The sequence below is a fragment of the Myotis lucifugus genome, unplaced genomic scaffold, assembly GCF_000147115.1.
Source record: "Myotis lucifugus unplaced genomic scaffold, Myoluc2.0 scaffold_140, whole genome shotgun sequence".
In the NCBI taxonomy this organism is placed as follows: Eukaryota; Metazoa; Chordata; class Mammalia; order Chiroptera; family Vespertilionidae; genus Myotis; species Myotis lucifugus.
The window spans coordinates 1,963,118-1,978,735 of NW_005871188.1; the positions used below are offsets into that span (position 1 = coordinate 1,963,118).

Genomic DNA, 15,618 nt, shown 5'->3' on the forward strand with positions numbered 1-15,618 from the left:
TCTCCCAGATCATTCATTACCCGGCTACCTTGGAGAAAAGTTTCTATCGCAGCATGCTTTCACTAAATTTTCAGATAAAATGTATCCATTTTGATGGTCTCAACAAGATAGTCCAACACATACCCAGAGCAGAGTTGGAAACTTTCCATTTATACAGAATTGTCCAAAAAGGAGAGCCAATAAAAGACTCCTGGCAAATGAGCTCTCAAATTTGGTCTGCATTAAGTAGAGATCATCTAATCAGCCCGACAGTAAAAGTGTCAAATTTCGCAAATACCTACAAAAGGGAGTAAAATGATCATCTAACGATAAAGTTTGCTCACCTGAATAAGGGAGTTGACCAGGGTTCCTAAACTCTCTGCAGCTCAGATTCTAATCCGGGGTTTTCAGCATCAGGTGTAGGCAGCCAATTGGGCCGTCTGAGCGCCGTGCATCCTGGGAGCTGTAGTTTCCCGCCCCTCCGTCCGACTACAAGGGGAGCCGCTGGAGGACGGTTGCTTGGGGTTATTAGCAAGCGGGAAGTATGGCGGCAGCGCGTGTGGACGCGGCTTTGCCTCCTGGAGAAGGTAAGGCGATCCTCACCCCTGAGTCCTAAGCCTTACTCTGTGGAACTGAAGTAAATAATTACCTGGTAGAGAAAAGAAGCCTGGGTTTAGGGGTGCAGTTCTGGACCAGTTCTTTTGATGGGAGCCTGTGGACATCGGGGAGGCGCGCTGCCCTCTGGGAGTTGTAGTCCCTATGCTCTGCTTAGCTCTGCAGCGTCGAGGCAAGGCCCGGGCGGGGGACTACAACCCCCAAGGCTCATTGCGCGCAGGCATCCCGGATCCCGCGCTCCTTAGTCTACTTGGGTGGTGGGTTTCGGACTGCGGTGACCTTTCTAGGGTGTTTACTTTGAGTTCTGGGTGCCCAAGTGAAAACTGCAGGATCTCCCGCTCTCACGTTACTGTCCCCCTCTCCCTCGGTTCTAGAACATTCGGGACACCCTCTATCAAGCACAGCTCCCTAGACTGACGTTGAACCCTTTCTTGGAAGTGTCCGGTGGCTCTGATAAAATCTAGGGGTGATCCAGAGCCTACAGTTCTGCACCCCTGCTTCTGTCGACGGGACCCGCGGGCCGTGTTTGGTCGCTGCCCGGCGGGGCGCGGAGTGCGGGGCGCGGGTGCGTCTGTGACCTGGAGCCGCGGGAACCGAGCTCCTTTGTTTTGGTTACAGCTCTTCCAGTTCTGAGGCTCGGCTGTGCCGTCAGTTTGAGGGCCCGGCTGTGGAGTGGAGCCTTTCTCCACGGCTTAGAACAGGGGCTCATTATATTTTGGGGGGCAGGGGGGCAATCGATGGTTCTAAGCAGTCTGTGGACTCCTCGGAATTGTGTGCAAAAGCTGTGCGTTTTCTTGGGACACAGTACACAGCTTGCTCCAAATTCTCAAAATCCCATGACTCCCTCCAGCCCCCAACCCCAAATGCTAGAAGCCATTAGATAATGGGAAAGCATTGAATCCCTTCAGGAGCGCATTCTCGAATAATTATTTCCCTCCGTAGTTTTAATTTGGGTATAATTGTGAAATTGGCAGTTTCTCAGGGCCCCGCCTCCCTCTGATAACTGCTTCTCAAAAACTCCACCTCCCCAGCCCTCCCAAGGCAACTTAGAGTAGGAACAATTAACATTTATAGAGCACGTTTATGTGAGCTAGAAGACGTTTCCATTGCTTTTTTATTTTATTTTGCATCATCTTGTTTTCTCTGTATACACCATGGTAAGGCAGGTATTATTATCAAATCTATCTTACGGATTAGAAAAGTGAGCCCCAAAGAGATCAGTAACTTGCCCAAGACACCACAATGGTGAAGTAGTGGAGCCGGAATTTGAACGTCTTTTGTACCGAATTACTTTAGTGAGTGCTGTGTGCTAGGGATGGGGCTAAGTGCTCTCTTTTCATAATTTAATGAATTATTAAATTTAATTTAATAAATTTAATGAATTAGGTGCATTATTCCCATTTTGTGGATAAATTAACTGAAGAATATACTTTGATTTGGGGCACTATAGGATATACTGGTAGTTGGACTGTATGCAGGTTAATCTCTAGCAAAAGATGAGTTCCACTTGAAAATACTATCATTATTTAGCCACAGAATGTGGAAATACTAGTATATATTTAAATGTGAAGAATTCGAAAGTATTTCATCATAGAACTTGAGTAGAATATCACAGATCTTGGTGTAATTTGATATTTCTGAGGACAAGTGAATAAATTCAATCTGTGGTCCTTTAAAACTTTATTGCTTTCATTTTAAAATCTTGATAATTATTGTGCTCTAGTGTTTTGTAACTCTGCATGGGATTTTATTAGTATAACTAGCAACCCAGTGCACAAATTCATGCACGGGTGGGGTCCCTTGGCCTGGCCTGCCATCAGGGCCAATGGGGGGTGGGGAGGGACTGCAGGAGGTTGGCTGTGGGAGTGCACTGACCACCAGGGGGCAGCTCCTGTGTTGAGCAACATAACAACTGGTCGACCGGTCATCGTTTGATTGCTTAGGCATATATATATATATATATATATATATATATATATATATATATATATATATAATTTTCCATCCCTGTGCTCAGGGGTAGTATTTGTGTTTTCTAATAGTTTCCTTTCTCTTTTCTAGGGTTAGTGGTAAATTGGTCAGGGAAAGGGCTACAGAAATTAAGTGCAAACTTACCCTGTGAAGCTGACATTCATACTTTGATTTTGGATAAAAATCAGATTATCAAATTGGAAAATCTTGAGAAATGCAGTCGATTAATACAGGTAGGTATTGTATCTGGGGAAATAGTTATATTAGAAGCAGTTTATTATATCTAATAAAATAACCAAGCAAAAAGTGTGCAGGCTTGGAAAGTAGTAAATGTTGCCTTAAATCTTTACATGACAGTTTCTCCTGAAGATGAACACATATGTGCTACATTTAGGGTGGACTAGAAAAAGAGGCATTTGTTTTTAAAAAGCCAACATTTTATGTTAGCAAAATATTGTGTTAAGATAGCCTTTTACCTCATGATAGGGGTAAAATGTTCATTCATTCAACAAATGTAATTGGGTGCCCCGTATATGTCTGGCACTGTTCTAGATTTTGACTGAGACAGTTTAAGGACTGCATTCTGTGGAGCTTGTATTCTCAAGTAGTTGCTGTTAACAGTGTTTTCCCTTTAGTAATTGGAGGAGATGTTATTGCTGAGGGTTATGTGTATTTTCCATTGCTTAGAAGTAGCAGCAGCAGCACCAACAAACTAATAGTTACTCTAGAATATATACCTAAACAGCATATGTGAAAAGTACAGATTGGGTTTATATATTTGGACATGTTTGGCCACATAAATCTTTTTAAGCACCCTAATGTGAAAATAATCTATATATTTTATTCCGAAGAGTAATGATATGTTTCCTTTCCACAGTTGTCAGTGGCTAACAATCGGCTGGTACGGATGATGGGTGTGGCCAAACTGACCCAACTCCGGGTGTTAAATTTGCCTCATAATAGCATTGGCTATGTGGAAGGGCTAAAGGAACTAGTACATTTGGAGTGGCTGAACTTGGCAGGAAATAATCTCAAGGTGAACTGGTTTTTTTTGTTTTGTGGGTTTTTTAAAGTAATTATGTTTGAGGTTTTTTCAATTTACAAAAGTATTCACTGTAAAAAATAAATTCAAGCAGTTTAGAAATGAATAGAGTAAAAAAAAAATGAAAGTACCCACTCACACTGTGCAGGGATAATTTCAGTTAACATAAACTAAAAAAATCTCATTTTGAAACACATAACGCAGTATAATATTCTTTTAAATGTGAACAAGGAATCTATTTTATACTTAGAAAAATGGATCAAACAGAATGAAATGTTAGGAGAAAGACTATATTATGCTTCATTAAGCTTTAAGTAAATGTTTAATGGTATAGTGGAGAATATACTGTTTTTAAAGTGGGGTTCTGGATTCTAATCCTGCTTCCACCACTTAGGAGCTCTATAATTTTGGGCAAGTTAGTAACTATCTCTGTGTCTTACTTTTTAATATGCTAGATGAAGGGACTGGATTAAATGATATTATTAACAGCTGACTTTTATTGAACAATTAATTTAGCCTAGGTACTATTCTAAGCAGTTTAACTGTATTAACTCAGTCTCATGACAGCCTATGAGGTAGGTAGTGTCATTATGCCCATTATATAGATGAGGAAACCAAAGAGTAGAGAAGTTAAGTAACTTGCCTGAGGTCACACAGCCAGGATTACAGTCAGGATGTGAATCCAGGGAGTTTGGCTCCCCTCTTAACTTGTAAAGTCCTTGCCCTCCCAGCTATCATGTGACATCACTATGGTTTCTTTAAGTTCTGAATAACTTGGATGATATGATCCTCTACTCTGAGAGCAATAATGAAGGTGGAAGCTTGCTCCATAACCTTTTGCCAAATTCCGTTAGCACTGCTTTCTCTTTTTCTTGCTAAGTACCACTCCTCTGCTTCCAATAATAAGCAGAGGAGCCCTAGCTGGTTTGGTTCAGTGGATAGAGCGTTGGCCTGCAGACTGAAGGGTCCCAGGTTTGATTCCAGTCAAGGGCACATGCCCGGGTTGGGGGCTCAATCCCCAGGAGGGGGCATGCAGAAGGCAGCCGATCGATGATTCTCTGTCATCATTGATGTTTCTATCTCTCCTTCTCCCTTCCTCTCTGAAATCAATAAAGAATATATTTTTAAAAATAAATAAATAAATAAGCAGAGGAGGGAGGAGACTCAGCTACAAGAAACCAAGGAAGTTGTTTTATTTTGATTTTGTTTGCGTGAACTGACATAATAATTTTCTTGTGCTAGGCCATGGAGCAAATCAATAGCTGCACAGCTCTACAGCACCTCGATTTATCAGACAATAACTTACCCCAGATAGGTGATATATCTAAGTTGGTATCACTGAAGGTAAGTGTGTGTTCTATGTCATTTCTGAAATTTTATACTAAAATACCAATAGAAAGTTATCTGTTTGACTTTAAAGCAGCCTGCTACATATGAAGAACAGACTGTGTTCATTACAATAAAAATTCTATTACAGTGTGAAACTTTTTGTTTTTAGTGTCTATAACTGATGTAATTAAAACTGGTAATTGTAATTAAGGTTAATTCTTATTTACTGTCCTTCAAACATGAAATTCCCTTCATGTCCAACCAGCCTGCTAGCAGCTTTGCAGTAAGTACATAGCATGTTGGCGAGGTTGAGCATAATTATTCCTGAACATGAGCCTGTGCTCTTGACGCTTGGAATTGCTGTTTGTTTGTTTTTTAGTAACAGGTATTATTAAGTTATCAAAATTATCTTCACTTTAATTTTAAAAAATAAACTTGTACCATATAGCACATTTTATGGAGGAAAATGTATCATGCAACCAAATAAGTAACAGTTGAATTCACAGCTTCAAAAGACATATGTAGGCATTTTCCATATTTTTGCTTCATTGGATATTAATAATAGATGAACTCATTAAGCTTTAGAAGAAGTGCTATTAGCTCAGCTTTCCCCACATCTTTAGCAGAACATGCAGTAGTTATTCTAAACAATTTGATTTAGTCAGATACTAAGAGAATTCAAATGAACTGAAGATGATTAAACTTTTTTTTTTTCTGAAATGGAGGCATGATTATCTTATTAGAATCTGGGTGTTCAGAGAGATTTTGGTTCCGCATTGTTGCTGACCTTGAGTCAGCTTCATCTGCGAGTAGCACATGCTAGCTTGATCAATCTTTTAGTTTCCAAGAGAATACAGAGACTTTGTGGGAAAATGCATGCAGAGTTCCAGTTTGGAGCTGGTAGCAGACATGCTGATTGGTCCTCCCTTTTTCCTGAAGCAGTAGGAATGAGGACTCCCTCATCTCTAGATCATGGATAGTTTTTGCACCTTGGAGTTGGGATCCCTGCCTGATGGGGTCTTTTGGACGCTGGCACATGATCAGGGGAATTAGAGCAAATTATGGATTGTGTGTTCCCTCCCTCCCTTTCTCCCTTCCTCTCCTCCTCCCTCCCTTCCGCTCTTTCTCCCTCCCTTTCTTTCTCCCTTCCTCCTTCTCTTTTGGAAAATTTGCTTTATACATGGTTGTTTTAATAAGTGTTTTCTTTCTGTTTCTTTCTCAACCTCTATATTGATGTTTTAAAAAGTAATGAACCGTTTGTTGGAAATTGCTCAAGTTTTAATAAACTAAATCTCATGAAATGCTAGTTGCTACACCTAGCATGTGTTCTTGGACAAGTCTGTAAACTTTCTTAGGCTTAGAATGCGGACAAGAAAAGAGAGTGGACCAGATGACAACCCATGACTCTTCTACCATTAAGTCTTTGATTTGTGTGCTATGAGATGTATAATAAAATAGGTCCCAGTTTTCACACATACCATTTTGGTTTTTGTCAAAATAGATCCATCCATTTATAATCTTTTCATTTGTAAGTCATGTTGTTTTTACTTTTAAGACCCTGCTTTTACATGGAAACATCATCACCTCTCTTAGAATGGTACCGGCTTACCTACCGAGAAGTCTTGCTATCCTTTCTTTGGCGGAAAATGGAATTCGGGACTTAAATGAGGTAAAATTTGAGGGTGTTCTCTGGAAACCAAGAAGCTGCAAAGTTGTGAGAAAGGAGAAGAAACACGGGAGAAAGTTGTGAGCTCACTGTTGGACTGTGAGCCTCTTGGAAGAAACTGCATCAAGATGAAACACTGGCTCTAGCTGATCATTATTTTTCCTTCCATTTTTTTCTTAATGTCAGTGGATCGTGAAGGCATAATTTCATATGTAATGTGCAGTTATTCCATTTGTAAGTGATTGGAGGTAGAGGGACATCTACACTAAAGAGCTTAAGGCACACTGTGCACCTTCCTCTGGCTGCTCTTAGGTTTTCAGTTGTCTTTGCTGGGAAGCAGTGCTGATGCTTTCTTAGCGACATTGTGCAGCAAGGGCAGATGGCCATATCGTTGGAATTTGGAAGTCAGTGGATAATATAAGAGTGTTACTTGTCACTTTTCAGAACAAGAGGGGAATTGTTACATTCTCAAATTGCCAAAGATGTGTAATCACGAAAGCCTTGCGCTTGACACTGAATAGTCCAATTTGTTCAACAGACATATCCTTTGTTCCAGATCTCTTTTTTGGCATCCTTAACTGAATTGGAACAGTTGTCGATCATGAGCAATCCTTGTGTGATGGCAACACCTTCCATTCCAGGGTTCGACTATCGGCCGTACATCGTCAGCTGGTGCTTAAACCTCAGAGTCCTGGATGGATATGTGATTTCTCAGAAAGAAAGGTGAACATGACCTTTTTAACATCACATTTATTATGCAAGTTACTAAAAAGACCATTTCTAGCTTTTGACAGATTAATAAACTGAATATTTTTTTAAATGTGCATTTGAAATGAAGATCCTTAGTGCAGTCATATAGCAGACTGTGCTGCTCGCTTAGGATTTTCTATCCTTCCTACAAAAGAATTTCAGTTCCAGAGGTTGGGTCTCAGATCAGTCCCACAAAAGCTTGCAATTCGCCAGATATGTAAGGCAGTATTAAGAGTAACTTAGGACCCAACTACTCTTTATAACAGAGACTCTGTGGGAATATGTATGCAGAGTTCCAATTTGGAGCTGGTAGCTGACATGCTCATTGGTCCTCCCCTTTTCCTACCTGTGAAGCAGTAGAAATGAGGACTCCCTCATCTGTAGATCGTTGATGGCTTTCACACCTTGGAGTTGGGACCCTGCCCAGTAGGGTCTTTTGGACAGTGGCACATGATCAGTGGAATTAGAGGCTTAAGGGAGGTAAGGAACTAGGATGTGGGCAAAGTGGTTGGAGTTAGAGGGGATTGTGAGAACTGAAATGAGTTTATTCTCATCTCTGTGCCTCATTTCACTTCCTCCTCTCAATGCATATGTACATGCATTTATAGACTCAGCACATACATTCTTCCTCACCTTTTTTTGCCCTTCTGTCCTGGAGACTGGCAGCAGGCCCTTGAGGGGTTTCCTGGTGAGGGGATGAGTGGTAGATCACAGGGTTTTCCTTTTCTTTTCCCTGCAGTTTCGTCTAGTTGCTGAATCGGGCGAGGGGCACAGAGGAATAGCAACCAGGAGCTGCACAGTGGTAGTGCTGGTGCGGGTGCGGGGTGGGGGACATATGTCAAGTCTAGTTTGCCTACCAAAAGGTGTGGCTTTTTCCTTTATCCTGTAGTAAGTGTTGCCATGTACTCATGAACCTTATTTTGTTTCAAACTGTGGGTAGTTCTAAAGCTGGAATATGGATTTACTTGGATTATCTTCTCCAGATCTTTCTTTAAGCGAAAGTAGTTGTTGGATTTTTCTGTGGGAGTAGACAACATTTTCACATGTGGGAGGCAGCATGGAGAGATGGTTAGAAATGAGAGTCTGGCATAAAGAGAGACCTGGAAGGGAGATGAGCCCTGGTGAAGAGAGACAAGAGAAGGCTTCATCACATCATTTCCTGCCGCCCATTAGCTGTGTGGCCTGGGCAGGGCCCTTGGCTTCTCCAAGCCTTAGTCTCTCATCTGTCAAACATGGGGAATACTACCTCACTTTCAAGGTAATGAGGATAAAGGATATAAATAGCACCTGGTCATACACTAGGTGCTTAATAAATGATAAGTCATTACTTTTGGATAGGGAGTAGGGATTGAAGTGATTTGAAGGAACTAAAGCAAGTGTTAAGAAACAAAATATTTGTTGAGTCGGTGAATAATAATACAAAGGTTATGTTTCTACACTGTGGAAGTGGTTTTAATAGGTGACTTTCAGGAAATTTGAACTTCCTGTGTAATGTTTTACAAATGTTTAACTTCAGAGACTCCAGGGAGTAGGGAACAGTGCATTCATTTGGGTAGCCTCCCTTTGTGTGAGGGTCCTGCACTGAAGTCTGGAGGGAGGCAGAGGGGGAGGGCAGCACACTAACAACCCTGTCTCAGATGAGTTCTTTTCCCCCAGATTAAAAAAACACAAAGTTTCATAATTCAGGTCTAGTCTCAAAAAGGATATTTACAAATACCCACTGAGAATATGGAACATATGGAACAGCCAGCACTCCAGAGATCTCCTTTGCCCCACTGCCATCATAAAACTCCCCTCCCTGCTAGAGATAACCATTGTATTGACCTTTTTTTGTTGTTGTTATTCCTCTCCTGATGATATTTTTCTATTGATTTTTTAGAAAGAGTTGAAGGGAGGGGGAGAGACAGAGAGAAACATCGATTGGTTGTCTCCTGCACACACTCTCACTGGGGCATGAGATTGAGCCTGCAACCGAGATACGTGTGTCAGGGCCAGCCTGACAGGTTGAACCGGGGTGAGGTAGGGAGGTGTGAATTGAGAAAAGAAAGAAAGACAGGAGAACGGGATTGGGAGGACTACAGCTCAAATCGAGGAACTGCAGCAAGTTTATTAACCACGCAATGCCTTTTATACACAAAACACTGAAGGAAGTCTGTCAAGAGGAATGTATTCTTTGTTTCTCTTAATCTCTAAGGGAGGGACAGAGCAGAAGGACAGATTCTCGGTACAGCAAATCTCAGTAAATAGTTACAGACTTCTTGGTAAGCCATGAAAGGCTGTTCTCATTCTACAAAGGTTGCTCTCATTCTACTGATAACCGCCATCCAAACAAGTCTGGGAAAACTGTGTGGGTAAGGGTCCCAGCCTTGCTAGCCCCTTCAGGTGCAAGGACCGTGTCAGCTTACACCCAGTCTCCAACATACGTGCACTTGACCAGAATCTAACCTGTGACCCTTTAATCCACAGGCCAACCACTGAGCCTAACCAGCTAGGGCTATTTTGACTTTTTGATAATCCAGAAAGATTATTATCTTTCCGGGTTATTATGGAGTCTTTAAATCAACCAGCTCCCTCTAGAGTAGCTGAAATTAAAAAGATGGACAATACTCACAAATAAGTGTTGGTGAGTACGTGGAGCAATTGGAACTCTCATACACTGTTCTAGGAATGTAAGTGGTTCAATCACTTTGAAAAACTGGCAGTATTTACTGAAGCTAAACATACAGATACATTCCCTGTAGCCCAACAATTAGACTTCTGGTCTGTATCCTACAAAAATGGGTGCTTTGTCTACCAAAAGACATGTACAAGCATGTTCATAGCAGCCTATTCATAATAGCTTCAAACATTGGGAGCTCTTTGGAACATTTGGGAAATGACCCAAATGTCAGTCCATAGAAGAATGGGTAAATAGAAATATTCAGATTAAAGAACCTAGATTGTTATTGATGCCACACTAGTGAGAAAAATGCTGTTGCAGGTGATGTCTGAGACAACCCTTGAGTCTACACTGTACTCCCATGTTTTAGAGTATCTCTGGAAATATGCTATTTGTGGGGGAGGAATTAGGCTAAGGGAGAACTATTGTCTTAAAAATCATTGAGTAGCCTGCGCAGTGTTCAAAACGTCCTCCTGGTCAACCTTGGGGATTGTCCTGAGGATAGGAAGGACTTTCCAGTTTTCATATGTACTCAGCCTGTTATTTCCTAAAAACATCCAGGTTAAATTTTTCTCCCTCATGAAAAGTATCCTAGGTTCTTGGATGACTTCAGGTAGCCACATCTTAAGTGTGTGTGTCATAGAAAGAGTCACTGAGCAGTCACCCACCCCTGTGGTGCTTTGGCTAGTGCTTTCTGTGGGAGAAGGGCAGCTGTGGAAAGACCAGCACCTTTGTATAGCACCTGAGAATTTGGATTTCTTTCTGAATTTGTTTCCATCTGTTTTACTATTTACAGGACACAACTACGCCTTTATTGCTTAGAGATCAGAGCCTAGTTAGGAAGCAGAACTTTGGAGATGTTTCTTTTTTTTTTTTTTTTTTTGAAAAGATATTCAAAATATAGGGAAGTAGAGAGAGTACCTAACATAGGAACATCTCAGTAACCACCATGCAGCCTCCAGAGTTACCAGCATTTTGCCGATCCTGTTTCATCTATCCCCCACTTTTTTTGTTACAATATTTTATTTTATTTATTTATTTTTTTAATATTTTATTGATTTTTACAGAGAGGAAGGGAGAGGGATAGAGAGTTAGAAACATCAATGAGAGAGAAACATTGATCAGCTGCCTCCTGTACACCTCCCACTGGGGATGTGCCCGCAACCAAGGTACATGCCCTTAACTGGAATCAAACATGGGACCCTTCAGTCCGCAGGCCGATGCTCTCTCCACTGAGCCAAACCGGTTATGGCTTGTTAGAGTATTTTAAAAGCAAATACCAGTATCATTTTATTCAGTACCCTTTTTTTTAAAGAGCAGGTTGTTTTCAATTTTCTCTTTTAATAGTTGTTACTTCTGTTATATTATGTAAACTGTTCCTTTAATTTCAAGAGAAATATCATATTCCAGTGATTTGAAAGTCATGTTATAGCTGAATGAGTGTTAATTTTGTTTTTCTTTTTGTTGGCAATGGTATCTTAATTGGCAGGGAGTTTTTTTACCCAGGAGAAAATTTTATGGATTAATACATTTGTATAGTGGTACGTTTTTGATGAATGAAAAGCAAAGGCAAGAAGAACATTTTACATTCACTGATGCTCCACAGTTTATGGTTTTTCTCACACTTATACTGTGGAGCACTGGAGCCTGAGCCTTCTTTGTCTTTTTACTTTTGTTGCTCCTTCGTCCCAGACTACACGCCATCTACAACATGGAAGTGTTGCTTGCTGGTTATGTTCAAGCTGGCAGTTGTCATTTGCTGTGGACCTTTTTGGAGGGAGAGCTTTTCAACAAGTGATTTGCTTGGCAGAACTTATGGAAACTTAGAGCAGATTTCATGAAGATTCTAAATGATCTTTATTTTAACTGTTTTCCTGAAATAGAACAAACATTTTATTAGACTAAGAATGGGTTACCTGACTTGAGTTAATCTACTTGGCATACCACATATCTCACTGAAGGAAATAGTCTTTCCTTTCTTGTGACCCTGGAAGATCGCTAACTAAACTTGTTATATTGTATAGCACCATGACTCTTTTGCAGGATTTAACCAGTTATCAAGAGGACAGTTTCTCTTCAGTCTATAATAGACCATGGGTGGCTTGACAGTTTTGGACAGTACAGTTTGTATGATGTGGATACCTTGATATGAAGGTCCAAGAAAATAGTCGTGAATTGGAAGTGATTTTCAAACTATCTGCAATGCTTAGTTAATTGTATAAAAACAGAGAAACAAAGTATATCAAAATGATCCAACCTCAACTTCAAGTTGAGGGCCAAGTTTAAGAATGGCAAAATTAAGGCAATGGCATGTTAAACAAAAATAAATAAATAAACCAATTCAAATATGTGTCTATATATAAAAGCCTAAGCGACCCTTACAACTTGTCAACTGAACAACCGGTCGACCAGTCGCTATGACGACACACTGACCACCAGGGGGCAGATGCTCAACACAGGAGCTGCCCCCTGGTGGTCAGTGTGCTCCCACAGCCAACCTCCTGTGGTTGGCCAACCTCCTGCGGTCCCTCCCCCTGGCTGGGCCCCAATTGGCCCTGATCACTGGCCAGGCGGAGGGACCCCACCCGTGTACGAATCCGTGCACAGGGACTCTAGTGGAAAAATAAACAGTAATAGAATGACCTCCCACAAATCCAATATCTAACTTCAGTGGTTTTCAACTCATGGCCATCCTTGTTCATTTAAACATACTTCACCTGTTCCTCTTCTCCTGTGTTACTTTTAAGCAGATCTCAGATTACATATAATTTCATCTGTGAATATTTCAGTATATATCTCTAAAAGGTAAGGGCTCTTCAAAAAATAACTGTAATACTATTATCACATGTCATCCGTAATATATTTGGGTACTTCAGTTTAACAGTGAATGGAGGGAATACGTACTGCTTCTTTGAAAATAATTTTGAAATATTTGGAACCATTAGTACAAATCTATGGAAATGCCCCTAAGCAAGAAAAATGGTTTGAGTCATGTTAAGAGTAAGGGGAGTGAATCAGAAGGATCGATTAAAAGTTGAGTGAGTTTTATTTATGAAAAACATCCAACAATGCTATAAAGGTAATTAAGATGGGAGATCATGTTGCTTAAAATTGTATACTAGTACTATCTACTTGGTGTCACCTTCTCTTTATGTCCCCCAATTCCAGTTTGAAAGCTGAATGGCTCTATAGTCAAGGCAAGGGGAGAGCATATCGGCCTGGCCAGCATGTCCAGCTTGTCCAGTATCTAGCTCTGGTCTGTCCTCTCACTTCTACACTGGGTCTTCAAACAGCAGAGGATGCCAAGCTAGAGAAGATTCTGAGCAAGCAGAGGTGAGCCCACTTGTTTATAGCAGCTAATGAATTCACAGTGAAAATACCTCTGAGTCTTTGCTGTGGGGTCAGTAGGACTGAGGCCAGTGCCACGGCCCACATTTCTGAGCATTTTGGGCCCTTTGTCACTGCAGCAGTCGGGCAGGGAACTGAACCACACAGTGCAGTCCAGTTTGCTCCACAGCAGCTGCATTGCTAATCATGCCTGGGGAGAGCCAAGCAGTATGGGAGAATGGAATTTTTTAAAAAATGGATCTGTTCTTTTAATGTAGGTGTTCCTTTTGGGTTTTTAAATACATTAAGAAGTATAGCTAACAACAAGTGTTAGTGAGGATATGGAGAAAAGGGAACCCTTGTGCACTGTTGGTGGGAATGCAGACTGGTGCAGCCACTGTGGAAAGCAGTATGGAGTTACCTCAAAAAATTAAAAATGGATCGGCCTTATGACCCAGGGATTCCACTTCTGGGAATTTATTCAAAGAAACCCAAAACACCAATTTGAAAGAATATATGTACCCCTATGTTCATTGCAGTGTTATTTACAACTAGTGGCCTGGTGCACAAAATTCGTGGCGGGGGGGGGGGGGGGGGGGGGGGGGGGTTTCCTTCAATCCGGCCTGCACTCTCTCCAATCTGGGACATCCCTCTTGTAATCCGGGGACCACTGGCTCCTAACCGCTCACCTGCCTGTCTGCCCAATTGCCCCAACCATTCTGCCTGCCATCCTGCTCACCCCCAACTGCCCCCCCCCCCGCCAGCCTGCTCGCCCCCAACTGCCCCCCCCCTGCTGGCCTGCTCACCCCCAACTGCCCTCCCCTCCTGGCCTGATTGCCCTTAACCTCCTCTGCCTCAGCCCCGCCACCATGGCCTTGTCCGGAAGGATGTCCGGAAGGTCTCCCGGTCTAATTAGCATATTACCCTTTTATTAGTACAGATAGCCAAGATTTAAAGCAGCCCAAGTGTCCATTAGTAGACAAGTAGATGGAAAAACTGTGGTACATTTACACAATGTAATACTACTACGCCGTAAAAAGGAAGAACATTTTATCCTTTGCAACAGCACGGATGGACCTAGAGAACATTATGCTAAGTGAAATAAGCCAGTCAGAGAAAGACAAGTATCATATGATTTCACTCATATGTAGAATTTAATGAATTAACTGAACTACCAAGCAAAGAAAGCAGGCAGACAGCTTTGGAGGGGGAGGGGAGAGGGGAGAGGGGGAAGGGATGGGTGTGGGGGGGATTGAGCAGAAAAGAAGAAAAGAAGAAGAAAAGAAATATAGCTAGAAACATTAAGTGGTTACTTTTATTTTTTTTAAATCAGAGATCCTGCCTTAAATGTTTGTACAAGTGTATGTATATGAGTTGTCTGTCTGTGTGATTTAAAAATAAGTTCCCTAACCCTTCCTATCCAGTGCTTTCGAATGAGACTTTGTAATTTGGTGGTGACTAGAGGTATCTACTTTGAAGATTGTAAACTTCTACCTTTCTGATAGAAAGCAGAAAAGCTTGCTTTTCTGGGTGTTTGTTAAATCACATCCGATGTTGTTGACTTTTAGGTTTCATCAGAGGCAGTTAATGAACCAAAGCCAAAATGAAGAGTTGTCTTGTCTTCCTCCTACTGAAACAAAGGCACCAGAGCATTCAAGCCCCCTTCAAGATTGCCAGACAGTCCAGGAGTGTGGTAAGAAAGTAATTAATCTGTTTTCTTCAAGTTATTTGATCTGTTGAACATCATAAAACAGAAAAGGTGCATATTTTCATAATTTTTATTAGTTTTTTAACTTAAGTGGTCATTTGGATCTTATATTTTATATATACGTGTATACACACTCATACATATATATGTAGGTATATATATCATAAATATTTTATTTCTAATTTTAAAAATTCAGAGCACTGCTACTTTTTGTATTGGTCTGATACTTTGATTATTCTTTATAATTATTGAAAGAATTTATTTTCTTAAAAATATTTGGTTTGATGTTTTTAGGCTTATTTGGAGGAATCAATGAAGGCATTTTATTGCATTTTACTCTATTTTCAAGGATTAAATTTTCTTAAAAAGATGTAACTACCAAATACGTCTTATCTCACACGAACAAATAATATGTGAGGTGATTGATGTTTTAATTAACCAGATGTCAGGATCTTTCACAATGTATACATATATTAAATCACCACATATATACTTACATATCTTACAATTTTGTATGTCAATTACACCTTGATGGAGCTGAATTTAGAACACATGACTTTACATATGTAGTG

General features: G+C 40.9%; 1 protein-coding gene across 1 annotated transcript in view; it reads left to right on the forward strand.

The window, feature by feature from the left end:
- Positions 1-370: 370 nt before the first annotated feature.
- The window catches only part of CEP97 (centrosomal protein 97), a 23,911-nt gene continuing 8,663 nt past the window's right edge, over positions 371-15,618 (forward strand). The window contains exons 1-8 of the mRNA XM_006094705.3: positions 371-566; positions 2,656-2,798; positions 3,443-3,601; positions 4,850-4,951; positions 6,492-6,605; positions 7,159-7,325; positions 13,180-13,344; positions 14,907-15,031. Of these exons, the coding sequence (XP_006094767.1) occupies positions 524-566; positions 2,656-2,798; positions 3,443-3,601; positions 4,850-4,951; positions 6,492-6,605; positions 7,159-7,325; positions 13,180-13,344; positions 14,907-15,031 (1,018 nt within the window). The 5' untranslated portion in view covers positions 371-523. The remainder of the gene's footprint in view (positions 567-2,655; positions 2,799-3,442; positions 3,602-4,849; positions 4,952-6,491; positions 6,606-7,158; positions 7,326-13,179; positions 13,345-14,906; positions 15,032-15,618) is intronic.